Consider the following 14,389-nt stretch of genomic DNA (forward strand, 5'->3'; position numbering starts at 1 on the left):
ATTTTTTTCTCGTTTGTCTTAACACATTTGTAGAAATATTTTCTACATAATGCTCCTTAAATAGTATTCTTTTATCATTGTTTCCACATTCTAAACTATAATAATTTTGTTTACACTTTCTATGAATTGACTGGTATTGAACTTAATATAGGTGGATTGTTCATTTCCATTGTATGACATATTTTATGAATGTTGGAATTTTGAAGAATGGGATGCTAACTATTGGATTTAAACTACAGAAAGCTGGAATTATGTATTATACTCCTTAATATTACATTATTATCTGATGAGCATTAAAAATTTCATTTTGTAGAGTTAATGCATATTGACAAATGTGTTTTTTAGGAGTATGTCATGTTAGGTATATTTTTAAATGATGAAAACTTTTACTAAGAGTGTTACAAAACATACATTCCTGTTCATTAAGAAAGTGATATCACGAAAAAGGTGTGGGATTTGCTGGAAATTTATGTGATAAATTGTGAAAATGTAGGTGATTGCAGATCTGGTATTATGCATAGAAGCTGTATTGGTGCTGATGCACATAATGTGGTAGCTGTAAAAGGTCTTAAAAAACACATTTTCAAAAATTCTGTCAATAAATTTAGCATTACTTTTGTCTTGCGTGTGCCTAAACATTGCCTTTTTTGAACAAGGTAAATTGTATTCTGTTGGCAAAACATAAAAGAAGAGAATTATTAGGTGTTTGCTTGCCATATTGTAATATTGCTGCATGTGATGGGCAAACAATTAATGTGAAGTGAATATTTAAAGGCCAAGGAAATGAAAATGCTACATGTGATTGTGAGAAAGCCCGCCTTCAGCATTTTCAGTGCCCTGGGTTACCAGTAGATATGGTATTCTATGTAAATAAAACCTGCTAATTATTGAAAAAGCAAAATGTACCTTTGTTTTTAGCTATCACTTGTGATAGTTGTTTCCAAAAATTTGTACCATAGTCAGATACCTATAATAACTGTGCTTGGAGCTAGCCTTAATCATGAAAGATTGGAGCACAAATGTCTATATTGCAAATAAAAAATAAGCATCTGTGCCACACAGTAGTGATAAACTGTGTATTACATCTGTACCAGTGGAGGATCATAGCATGTTGGATGTCTGCAAGTACTGTTCTTTGCCAGTTGCTGTAGTGAGCACTTGTAACTAGACATATATCGGTTTACTTGCTTTATGTTCTTACTGGCTTAAAGCAGTCAGTAAATCCAAGTATTGTTAGCTCTCCTTTTGAGTATGCTTATCTAAAAGTTAAAACTAAGTATTTTTTTTCATCCTATTGTTTTTAATTTAGGAAAAGCTTAATAGTAATTGGGCAAATATTTAGTCACACAGTTTCTTCTGTCATTTAACAGTATTTGCACTATAAAAAGAATTCTTCTGAATTTGTCTCTAACCTTAAGAGCATTTGTCTGCCAAATATATTAATGACCTTTTTAAAGATCAAATCATTCTATTAAAGTTTCAGTTGAAGGAGCAGTAGTTAGTTGATTAGGCTTCAAGAATTCTTTTTCTGTTGTTCTGAAATGGAAGAATTAATATCTATCATTGAATTTCATTAAATCATATTCACTTTAATTTTTAAAACCCCTTTAATTTTTAAAACCTTACTGTCACTAAATTAAATGATTTGCTGCAAGAACTTTTTTCAATCTAGTAATTACTGCTATGTAGCTGTAATATTTTGTTATATAAACAGTATTTTCTATTTTGGATTGCTATTGTTACATGCGTACTTATTCGTAATAAGTAGAATGCACACAGAATCGATGATGGCTTGATAAAATTTATTTTACCAAAAGAAACAGTTTACAGTTCTGGAACTTTCCACAAAAATACTCGTACAGCTCTTCTCAGTATCACAGAGTGCAGTCAGTAGTTGCACTTCAAACTACTGAGAATGTTTAAATGCAATGCAATGCAAAGCACATCTAAAAGGCAAAACTCTCACTGATGATATCTAAATACTCCGAATTCAGCTCTGAACTAACAAGTGAAAGAAAACACACTCTCCGGTCTTATATAGTTTTCACCTGGTTGCTGAGAAATATCTAGTACCTTCCATTTCTCAAAATTACTGGAAGGCATATACAGTTTAAGTTACATCTAATGGCCAGATATGGTTACAGTTACATATAGGGATCAATTACGTTATCATCTAGTTATACAAGGATCATACCGAAATGTCACCAAATGATCGCAAAGTTTGGTGATGTTTGGCGATTTCTCGCCAAATCTGGCATCAAAAATTAGTTACCAAAACCATCACCAGTTAGGCAATATCATGCCATTTTAGTGAGATAGCCATTTACCTAATGTTTAATAGACTTATTTCCTGTAATCTTATTTTTTTGGCAGAGCTTCATGCCCTTCAACATTTCATGTTACATTATACAAAAAAATACCACAATTTCACATTTTTATTAAAATTATTTACACTATTTATGGAAAATTCATAACAGTATGCTAATGATCATATATATTTTGATGGGAAGGAAGTTAACAAATAGCTTACAAATTGTAAACTATTGTTTCTGCCATTCAGTTACCTCTTAAAACTAAATCTGCTGATTCTACTTCTGATATTTTTCTGCTGATTCTGATATTTTTTAAATATTTAACTGTTTTGTTTTGTGAGGGCGGAGCCCTGTCCACCTTGCAAAACAAAGTTTGCATTTAACTGTAGTATTATAGTTTATTAGAAAGCTTTTTTTCTGTGTGCTTTCCTCTCCATGCCAAATCTCGTCATCATCATGTCTTTTCTCTCATGGCTGGACACTTACTTACTAAGCATTCATCAGGAATTGCTGAATCTTCTGTTGTGTCACTGAGAATGCTGTTCTAGGTGCATCAGAGCAGATGACTGAAGACATGAAGACCCACAAAAAGGCTGGAGATACATAAGCAGGTGACTGAAGGGGAAGACCCATAAAAGGGATGGAAATACATATAAAACAGAACCTTATGCAGGAACCCAACCACACCCTTGGTTTTCTGATTAGCAGTGAGGCTCTGCTAATCTGTGTAGAATGTATGCATGCTGATAGTTGAAGCAATAAAATTCTGGTGTCTGTTTGACGATTAATATGGAATTTTTTTAATTAACTTTTTTCTGATATTACTTTTAGACCAATAATGTCCAATTGAGTTCCTATAGCAGATTGTCAGTCAAATTATTATAAAGTTGGCATATTTCCATGTTAAAACTTCTTAAAAGTGTAAACAAGACTCTGATATGGTATAAGAAAATATTGCAGAAAGTGTGTTCACCTTCTGTCAAAAGTGTGATATGTGAGTAATATTTTACAGAATATATTTTAAGAGTAAATGAAATACCTGATCAAAGTGAGTTGAGCTGCTATTAATTTGAAGTAAGCTGCAGGCAGTAGAAATGTAAAAATCTCATTTGCATTTTGGAAATTACATCATATATTTGTTTGAGGAATAGTATCATTTGCAATAAATATCAGTTGTGAAATACCTCCATGATATTACTTAATTGAGTATGTAAATGTAAGTATGAATATACTTGCAAAGAGCAGTTGGATCCCTCAAAATAAGATAAATTATTACTGTTACAGTAGCAATGGATGTCTCAGAAAATATCATTTCACAATTGAATAACATCTGCCGAATTCAAAGGAGCAGCTATACATATGCATATGCAGAAGAAATGCAACAGAGAGAGATAATTAGTATGTTTTTGCTGCAGTGGAAAACATCAGAAGCACTACATATGCACAAGTTGCTCTATTCATTTGGAGTATTATAGGCACCTGTGCATCTGCTCAAACCATATTTTGTTAAAGTTTGTTGTTTAGGTTATGTGTATGGAATTCAGCTAGATCTGCTTTCTATCATTGGTTTGCCATCTGGCTGTATTGCACTCTTGCAAAGGGAGCATCAACTGAGACATGATTGATGGTGATGTTCTTAGAGTAATCCTAGTTCAGAGTTAGTTGCTCAGAGTCGTTATGGCCATTAAGCTATCTGGTAGAGACAGAGAACTTATTACCACGAATGGTATGCTTAAGAAGTTGATTGTTATGTTTGGGGTGTAATGGTATAAACAAGGATCATTTATGATGCCAGAGCACTTGCATATTTTTGCATTAGATCTGACACAGAGGTACTGTGCAGAAGTAGGTGTAATTCACATTCATTTTTTCTGCGGGGGGTGGGGGGTATGTTCAACTTTCTATGCATGACATTGTTCAGAATTACAGGGCAGATGATATGAATCAGGTCGTGTAAAGTTGTCATCTACATAACGTGGTCTGCATATTTTCTAACCTCAATCCCACTGAATAGGCGTGGGATGTTTGCATTAGATGTTGTGGGCCAGGGAGAGCATCTTGCCAAAATGCACAAAAACTCCAAAATGTCTTGCAGAAAGAATGAGAAAATATTCTGACACTATATCTGGACAGTCTTTAAGATAGTGTGCATGAACTGGAGTTTGAAGAGCTGATGTTATCAACTGATTGTTTTCCATTCACACGGCATTTTCATTTTCTATGATTACTCATTGATTATGCATAGGTCTTCTTTTTGATTTTCTGTTTCTTTTCCCCTGGTCTGAATCTGTACTATTTCAGTTTAATAAAGATACATTGTTTAACCTGTCAATGGTTTTGAACAGCCCTTGTTCCAGTTATGCACCACAGTGGGTGCAGACAAACATAACCCATGTTATAAATTTACAACTGACAGATATCATGCATATTTAGGAAGAAAGAATTGCTTAATCTCGCAACTGCTGAAGGGTTAATTATATTTTAATTTTCTGGAACAGTATCTATCTTATGTTATTCAGTTTTGCCACAAAATCTCGCCATTCGTTAATAGATGTCTAGCACTGTATTTTTGTGGGTTTCATTCCTAGAGACCAGTTGGCCAGTGTTTTCATCAGTTTAATATAAATATGAACTATTTTGCTTAGAAGGACCATGAAGGAGATGGGCAAACAAGGAGGTGCTTTAAGTTTTAGTGGCAAAGCTACCTTTTCCTTTAAAAGATAAATCTAGAAATTGGCCTGAAGTGTTTACTCCTAAGAGGAATTGAACAAGGCTTCCATGAGGCAGTAGTTAATATTTAAGATTCAAAACTGAGAAACAATTTTTTTTGCTTTTTACTGGCATATCAGTACATTCAGCATAATATAAAAATTACTTGTATTTTAGCTAAATGTAGAATTTTCTATTCTTTGGAGCAGTCAGAAGCAAAATTAATAAGTATGCATCAGTAATTCATTAGTTCTGTGTAGCTTATGAGGTTTTCACAAATCACCTTTTTATTGGTGATCTTATGATTATGAGATATTTATTTTAGAATTTTTGAAGTTTCTTTTGATACAAATGTATAGCTATAACCTTTACAGGAGCTATGTTAAGTGGTAGGCCTAATGACTTGAACCTCAGTATTAGTGTTATTGCTTTCTCATGACTGTTGACATTTAAAGGGAAAATCAATGCATGACTGCATGTCAGTAGTCATGCTGACATGCAGGTGACTGTTGACGTGCAGAAAGCAGTTGTACTGACGCTGAAGAAAAAGTCTATGATACTTCCACTGCTGCTTCTGACCTCTCTAAAATGTGAAAGTTACAACTAGGCTGATCAGATATTCCAAGAATTTCTCACTGTTGCAAATGAAGGGTAGGGCTTCCTTTTTATATTGATATAACAATCTCCTTCATCCCCCTTAAAATCCACCTTCATCCACCCTTTACAAACTTTCTTTGTTTCATATACACTTACAACTCTGATGTAACCTGAAGCCATGGATGAGAATATTCTTCATTTCATAGTTTTGAGTTAAAGCTGATGTAATGTTCCATTTGTTTAGTCTCCCTTATTTTTATGCAGAAGTGGCCATCTTTGATACATTTGTTGATTTCCTCAGGAATACTACAGATTTAATAGATTTGCTAGCAATAAAATTGCCACCTTAGTAACTGAGGTTTTTGTTTAATGATGTTAGTTACCAATGGAGAGGAAATGCGTATTACCCAAGAACAGTCAAATGTGATAGTTTGAAAAGAATCTGGAAAATTTACAAACATAATGAAAAGCGTTATCTCTACCCTCAGCTGTGATTTTAATCAACCATGACCTTTTGTATAACAAATAAATGTGGAAGTCTGAACTTCATCTGTAGATTTGTTACTAACTAAAAAATAATTATTTTGCTGCATAATTCTAATATTAGTTTTGATGAGAATATTTCATCTTTACATATAAAATGCTGTAAATTATTTTTGTACAAAGAAGAGGTATTCTTCTAAAATTTTTCATGCATGCTCTTATTCTACGTGCTGTTTTCTGTATTATTACTGTTATTCTTCAGAATGTAAAAGCATGCAACAGAGATTTATATTATATATATGTGTGTATATGTATATATATGTATGTAAGAAAAGGAATATGTAAAAGATTAAATTAGCAACGTACATTTCCCTTCTCAAATCTAAAAATAGTAACCTTTCTCTGCACTGCGTCATTTCGAGAAAAATCTTATGTCATATGAATCTTAAGTGTGATGTAAATTGAACTAAAACTTAAGCAGCCAATAATAATTTTACAGCAGTATTCACTATCCAATCAAAACTAATTCAGTTTGACTTAAGATTTCACCCTGAACATTACACACTTGCTTTCCACCCTTTGGCCTAGCTAGACTGCTGTCTATCTGCTGCTGCTTTCTTGCTACAAAGTTATAAAAAATGTAAGCCTTTTGGAACAGGCACATTTAATATGCCGACTTGTGTGTAGCCACTACATGTTGCTGAAAATAAAACTGAAGATTTAATCTGCATTCGCCTCCAGTTCCCTAGTCATTATGGATCAGCACTTCTTCGGCATCAGAATTCCTCTTCCTGCTCTTTAGTTACTTCTGACTTTGTTTATATTACATGTATAATCACTTTATGCAAATTAAAATTCATTTGAAAAATATTTTTAAAGTTTTTCAGATAAAATTTTAGAATTGTATTATGCTTTTCTTTTATTTACATGCTTGTACTTTATTTAATGTTTTCTGAATTGAATGATATTGCAAATTAGTTCGCAGCAATGACTAATTTATTTTGTTTGCAATTGAACTTGCATATATAAAATTTTAATATATATATAGACATATATATACATTTTGACATATATATATGTCAAAATGTGTATGACTTGTGTATAATGTAAATTTTTTCCTTAAAACTAATTTCTCAATTATCTTTCAGTTCACTATGGCTATATATGGAGGGATGTTTTTATTTGAAGACTTCCCCGCATCAATGATAATTTGTGGTATTATTAGTCAAGTTATGCACTTTTTGGTGCTAAGAACTTTTCCCTTCTTTGATTTAACATCAGTTCCATTCATTGGATCTATAGGTAAGTGATATAAATTTTAAATTGAATGTATGTGGTGGAGTAACATGCAGCTGTTAGTCTGTGCATGTACAGAAGACCCAGAAACTGTTTTCTAAAGTTCTTTGTAAAGTAATTCATAATGAAACTAATAATTCAAGGACTGTGCAATCTTCTGTGCATGTAAACAAGTATCCCTTGGTATAAGCAGTTTGTTGGTAGACCATTTCTGCATCTTTATACTAGTAGCTAGTATAATATAATTTGTATGTAAATCCCACAATACCACTTTTGTCTTCACTTTTATGACCTTTCCTCCAGAGTAAATCAATTTCTCATTCTTCTTCATCCACCTCATCCTTTTTATCACCATAGTCTTCATCAACTTCCAATTAAAGTTAGACTGACTACTTGCATCAAAAATACTCCCTTTGAGTAAATTAGAGTATTTAGTGTCCAAATTATTCTCTGTATTTTACACTTTTCCAATCCATCATATGAAATATTTAAATGGGTTTGTTTGGAATTAAAACTGTGAGTGCACTCTCTGTAACTCTGTAATGTATTTCAATTCAAGGCTATTATTTTTATTATGTTAGTTTAAATATTATGTTGTATTTAATTATTATTGCATGAATCATTGTTATTATTACCATTACTGTGTCCATTTAAGTCCTTGTCTGGTCTTCATTTTCACAAATTTTGGTTGGAAACATTACTTTCAAGTATGGAAGAAATGTTTTAAACACTGTAAGTATTCATGTTCTGGAATAAAAAAATAAAATATAAAAAAGAGGTTATAAAAATTACAAAATTTAACTTTTTGTATGGTTGCTCCAATATTTTGGAAAATTTTATACTTATTAAAAAAAATAAAAAGTGTGACTTTTGTGTGACAAAAATTGACTTGGATATTTTATCTCAAAATTTGGGATATTTGATATTTTCCACTTGCATTGATAAGCAGGTTAATATATAACTGCAAATAATCTGAGGTTCCTTAAATGTCATTCAGTGATATTCTTTTGTAATTTCTTAGTGTGTTATAGGATCTTACTCTCTTTGGCCACATATATCCTACTAGATCCTACTAAGGAACCTGGCAACTTCTCACACAGGTGTGAAAATAACTCTTTATTATTACCAACTATGAATAGAAAGGGACATACTTCTTGCTTTACACAACTTTCGTTGGAACTTAAGAGTTGTTACACAAATCAGTTCAAGTCTAAAGAGTAGTGCTGGACTAGCACTTTAAGTTAAGGCTAATTAGGTTGACTCGACAGCCTACCCAGCATGATAATTATTTAAATGGCCAAAAGGTGTATTAGCAGCTTCACATAACAGCAAGGTCAGAATCATAACGTGGCTGGCTAGCGAAAACACACTCTGAGTAAACTCCAAGATTCACCCATTTAAATATTTATTTCACTTAACTTTAAATTAGCATCCTGGCAAAGAAATTTGAGCGGAAGTTGAGGATAACAAAATTTGGATAGTTGGTTAATTGAACTAACTACCCTACAGTGTAACATACTTTAATTTATAATTTTGTTAAAATTGGTATGCTGGAAGAATTTTCATTTATTCATGAAAGTAATTTATAAGTTTTCAGAAGCTAAAAATGGTTTAATGTATTCTCATGGAGATTTATTACTTTAGAATTATTATCTAATAATCATACAAAACATTCATTAAAATAGAAATATTTTTATTTTTAATATACATGAAAATAATATTCTGAGTTGGCTATGTGTCAGAACTGTTTTCAAGAACACGAAATCTGTAAGATTCTGTGAATAGGATTTTTTTGTAGCACTTTATGTTGATCATTAATTTCATGACTATATGAATTGGGATGCTCATCACTTAATTTATTAACATAAGATACCTATTAAATGAATATTTTATTTTCTGTTATGTACAAATGCAAACATTACGTTCTTCACTTCACGTATGGGTCCTGAATGTCATCTTCAAGTTTAAAATGAAATATCTTGGTAAATTTTTGTCTCACAAGAATCACATTTTTTGTATTTCTTTTATAACAAGTTTGGAATTTTCATAACTGTGAGTTTAATGACTGGAACAATGTGTAAAAAGTTAAATGTCGTAATATTTATAACATTTATTTTTTAAATCTAAAAATATTAAAAGATTAATTTTTGCATTATTTAAAATATTTTTGTAACTGGAAGTATACGTCTGCAATAGCCCCTTAATTCCTCATTTTTAATTTGGGTATTTCCCATCTTTATTCTTTCTATAAATAGCAATAACTACTTATGGACTGCATTATTTCTAGATAGGTCCATATCATATGAATTGCATAATGCTGATGATGTAGCTGATTTAGAACTTGAACTCAAAATTTCAAGAACTAAAACCATTATCTTGGTAAGCTTTCATATTGGATAACTGCACACTTTGCTTTTTTCTCTCTTCTCACTAAAACACTTGTTGCTGTCTTTGTTGCAACAGTATAAAAAATGTAAATATCCTTGAACAGGCCCAACTAGAGTAAGTTAATTGTGCCTGCAAACGTCAATGGAAATAAAGATGAATATTTAATCTGCTTCAGCTGCCAAGTTTACTGTTCTTTATGAATTCAACATTTTACATTCTATGCTATTAATGCTTCTACATCATTACTTCAAAGTCTGCTGCTTTCATTACATCGAGTCAGACAGAATGTAGTGAGCGTGGGTACATCATTGGAAAAATTCATTTTTCAGCAAAAAGTTTCCATGTATCAAGATAAAATTAATGCTGCATTCTTCAACATGAAATTTATCTACAAAAGGATGCATGGATCTTCAAAGTAATGTGCCGAGTCAATGAATTCTACAGTGAAGCCATCCTGTTTAGCTTTTCGCTATGCTAAACATTTATTTTGTGCCTGCATAAAATTTTGACCGTCTATTTAAATCCTTGCTTATATAAGATGCTCAATGTTAGTCATTGTTTTAGTGTGATCTACTAGTGTTTAAAAGTTCAATCTGAATATTTATAATAAATGGATTTCAAGGATGAGGTCAGATGTTTTTTCATCTACTTCAGTTTTAGATGTAAATTGACAGAGATGTCTTCGATGGAATAAACTGCACTTCTTTTCAGTAATGTGAAATTGATAAAAGTGCTATGAGATTTCAGCTTAGCATGATGCCTTTGCTTTGCTTTAAAATTTTATAGTTTTGATTTAGCAATTTTGGAAAAGCATATTAATTGTTGTTTAAAAATTATTAAAATTAGCAAGATTTTCTTTTCTTTAAATGATTTTGCAGGTATAAAACATGCGAGTTCATTTAATGTTCTTACCATGATAATAGTATATGCTTTAAACATGTTTTGGTATCTTTGAAGTAATTTATTCATCTTGTGAGCAGTTAAGAATATTTTGTATTGTAATCGAATAGCGAATTGGTAATTTTTTATCATGCTGAATTTAAAATACAAGATGTGTTCTATTAATTGCTCAGAAAAATGAAGGAAACAAGAATTGCAAACAAAATACCTTTACTGGCCTTCAAAGTAATCATTATTATTACTGCATATTTCTGACATTGATTGTGAAGCTCTTGGGAACCGACAGCAATTGCCAAACATGTCTTGTGGAATCACTCAAAGCACTGTAATTTACGCGTTGTTGGATATCCACAACATCTCTAAAGCATAAGTATTTTAGGACTAATTTAAGGTGGGAAAACAAAAAGAAGTCTGCTGGCACCAATCTGAAGAATGAGGAGGGTGTTGAAGAACAGTCACCTTGCGTTGAGGGAGAACGTTGAGCACGAGGATCACAATATTTTGATGGAGGAAATTCCACTGTACATTCCAGTGGAATTCTGGATGAACCCACCAGATGCAGTGCAGCAGCTTTTTCAAAACTCCCTCATAAACTTCAGCATTGACAGTTTAAATCTGGGATAGAAATCCAGGATGAATGAAGCCCTTGCTGTTGAATAAACATTGTATTAATCTTTGGGAGGTGTGAAAGATGATGAACACCATGCCATTGATTGTTGCTTGGTCTCTGGATTGTATTGGTAGTACCAGGTTACATCTCCTGTTGTGATGATTTAAAAAAACTGTAGATTCTGGTAGACATATCGATGAAATTTCCAGATGTTTCCATCTGAGTTTTTTCCCCTGCTTGTCTGTCAGCTGTGCGGTACAAATCGGGCATAGATGTTTTGTGTTTTCAAATGTTCAACATGTGTGCTTTGCTGATATTCAACACTTCTGCTATCATTCTCAAAGACAGTGTCAATCATCCACGGACATTCGTCGCAGTCATTTGATGTTGTCTGGGATTGTGCTTGTTGATGGTTGACACGAACACAGCTGATTCTCGACACCTTCTTTTCCATCTCTTAAGCTTTTAAACCACTCAAAAACACACATTTTATTCACTGCTTCAACATCCTACACTTGCATTAACATTCCGTGAGTCTGTTGTTTTCCCTAACTTGAAACAAAACTTCATGTTAATGCATTGCTCCATGTTCCAATGACACAAAGCGTAACTTTTAGCATTATCGAAATGAATATATAACATTAACAATTTTAAAATTGAATAATTGTAATAAAAATAAATATTCTTTATATAATTAAAAAGTGAAATGGTTAAGAAAAAATCATTTTAATGTATGTGGTGGATGAATGTTCATTTAATGTTATATGTGAAGGGGTGTAAAATATAGAAAATGTTAAGGGAGTACTGGTTTGGAAACAGAGGCCTATTACCTCAGTATAATTGTTCCTTTTACCCTCTGCATACGATATACGCTTTGAAGGCTCCTGCCTTGAAGTTTTTCATACATAATTATTATTATTATTATTTTTTTATAATTGAGTGAAATTTAAATTTCTAATGCAAATGAAATATTTTAGTGCAGTTCAAAGAGGCTGGTAGTTTCATTTAAACAAGGAATGGAGGGCTTGTCAAATAACTTGAGCTTCCCTTAGATGCTAATGAATATTCATACATCAGTCAGTTTAAGTGGATTTCCCCAACAGATGGATACATTTGTATTTGGAGAAAACTGTGGGGTCTTCCAGTTTAGTGTAAGATAAGAAAATTAGAAATGTAGTATCAACAGAAGAACCATAATTTCAGTAATAATAATATAAAATTTATGATGATAAAATATAAGTTCTAGTAATGAAAATTAGTGATGAAATTTTGAAATCTGTTGCGGTTATCGAGAATAAGTAATAGGTGAATAAATTTTTTTATAATTGTGATATTGTGTGAAAAGTTTTGAAATGCCTTCCCTGAAAAAACTGTGATTATGTGGATACAGACTTTTGGACTGAAAACTTTCGTAGGACTCTAAAATATTATCAAAGTGTATATTTTTCAATTATTCAAACAATTATTTTGGACCAAATTTAGTGATTTGTATTTAATATAATCTTTCTTCGTTTACTATTGGTTCAATGCTATATCTCTAAAAGTGTTTCATGTGGCCAAGATTTTTTCTCTTTGAAGGGGGGCAATATGTTAGATAAAAATATGTAAATCAAAATTTCAATTTAAATTAGCAATAGCCCCTTAATTCCTCATTTTTAATTTGGATGTTTTCCCTCTTTGTTCTAAAAATAATAGTAACTCTTTCTGAACTGCATTGTTTCTAGCTCATTCTATATCATATGACTTGCATAACATTGATGACAAAGCTAATTTGGATTGAATTCAAAATTTCGAGATTTGAAACCTTTCTCTTGGTGAGCTTCCATATTGGACAACTGTACACTTTCCTTCTACCCTCAGTTCTCATTAAGATGGTGCCCCGCTGCTCTCTTCCTCTGGTAACAGTATCAAAAATGTAAATGTTTGTGAATAGACATGATTAGAGTGTCGAGTGAATTGTGGCCACTATGTCGATTGAAATAAAAGATGAATGTTTAATCTGCCTCGGCTGCCATTCTTTCTTTTCATTATGAATCAACATTCTCTGCCATCAATATTACTAAATTTTCTTTATTATGCATACTAACATATGCACACACACACATATATACGATTCATCCTGATTGAAGCTGCATGTAAAACCTATTAAAGATGTGTTTAGGAACATGTTTTGTTCATAGCTTGGGAATTGCCTGCACATATTAAGTGTACTTAAAAAAGATGGTGAATTTAAATCCATGATTCCAATTTGGGAAATGCATCATATAAAATATACTTTTGGTTTATGATGATTTTGATCATGTGACAGATTTTAGTGAAAATATATGAATTTAAACTTTATATCACACTTACAGTGAAAATTCTGAGTTTTCCCTTATTCTGTTAAATATCTTTTAGAAGACAGGAAGGTCTCTGATATGCAAATTGGACCTTGAAAATATGTTAAACCACATTCATCCAAAGTAGATATGCTTATTTTAGGGATGTTTTGTTATTTTTGCATAAAAAGGACTTGAAACTCATTCTTCTGCATAAATATTTATCTGACAATTTTTGTGGGGGAAGGGGCACAGCAGGTTTGGCTGCTTTAGATATGAAAAGCAGGCACTTGCATATTATTGCAACCACATTAGTACACTTAAGTGATTTTTTACCGAAGAAAAGGAATAATTACTTATAATTGCAAAAGATTTTTTGTTACAAACATATTTTATATTTTAATTAGCTACTAATTTTGAAAATCAAATTAAACCTATTTACCTGCAATCCTCTCCCTCCCGCAGTCCAGAGTAGTTGTTCTCTTTTGGAATTTTGTGGCAAAATGTTCTTTCAGAAATATTTTCACAGTTTCTTCCATTGCAGGCAAATCTCACAAGTGCCTGTTTTGCTACAACTTGTCTATAGAAGTCTTTGGAATACAACAAGCGATAAAAATGGCAACTTTGTTTGTTAAACTGAAGAAATAATATATACATTGTCATGGCTATTTGAAGAATTTTTTTTTTTGTGAATATTTATTAGACTGGTACATTCTAAAAATTTGAGAACTTCTGCTTAGGTGGTTGTACTAATGCATAAGCATTTATTGTGTGTT

General features: G+C 31.9%; 1 protein-coding gene across 1 annotated transcript in view; it reads left to right on the forward strand.

Moving 5' to 3' along the window:
- The window catches only part of LOC118195930 (protein TEX261), a 98,793-nt gene that overhangs the window by 25,258 nt on the left and 59,146 nt on the right, over nt 1–14,389 (forward strand). Inside the window, exon 3 of the mRNA XM_085808501.1 lies at nt 7,250–7,403. Coding sequence (XP_085664627.1) covers nt 7,250–7,403 — 154 coding nt within the window. The remainder of the gene's footprint in view (nt 1–7,249; nt 7,404–14,389) is intronic.

This window comes from Stegodyphus dumicola, chromosome X1 (assembly GCF_044657685.1).
Source record: "Stegodyphus dumicola isolate Sdum_Otavi_A_Nest chromosome X1, ASM4465768v1".
Taxonomy (NCBI): Eukaryota; Metazoa; Arthropoda; class Arachnida; order Araneae; family Eresidae; genus Stegodyphus; species Stegodyphus dumicola.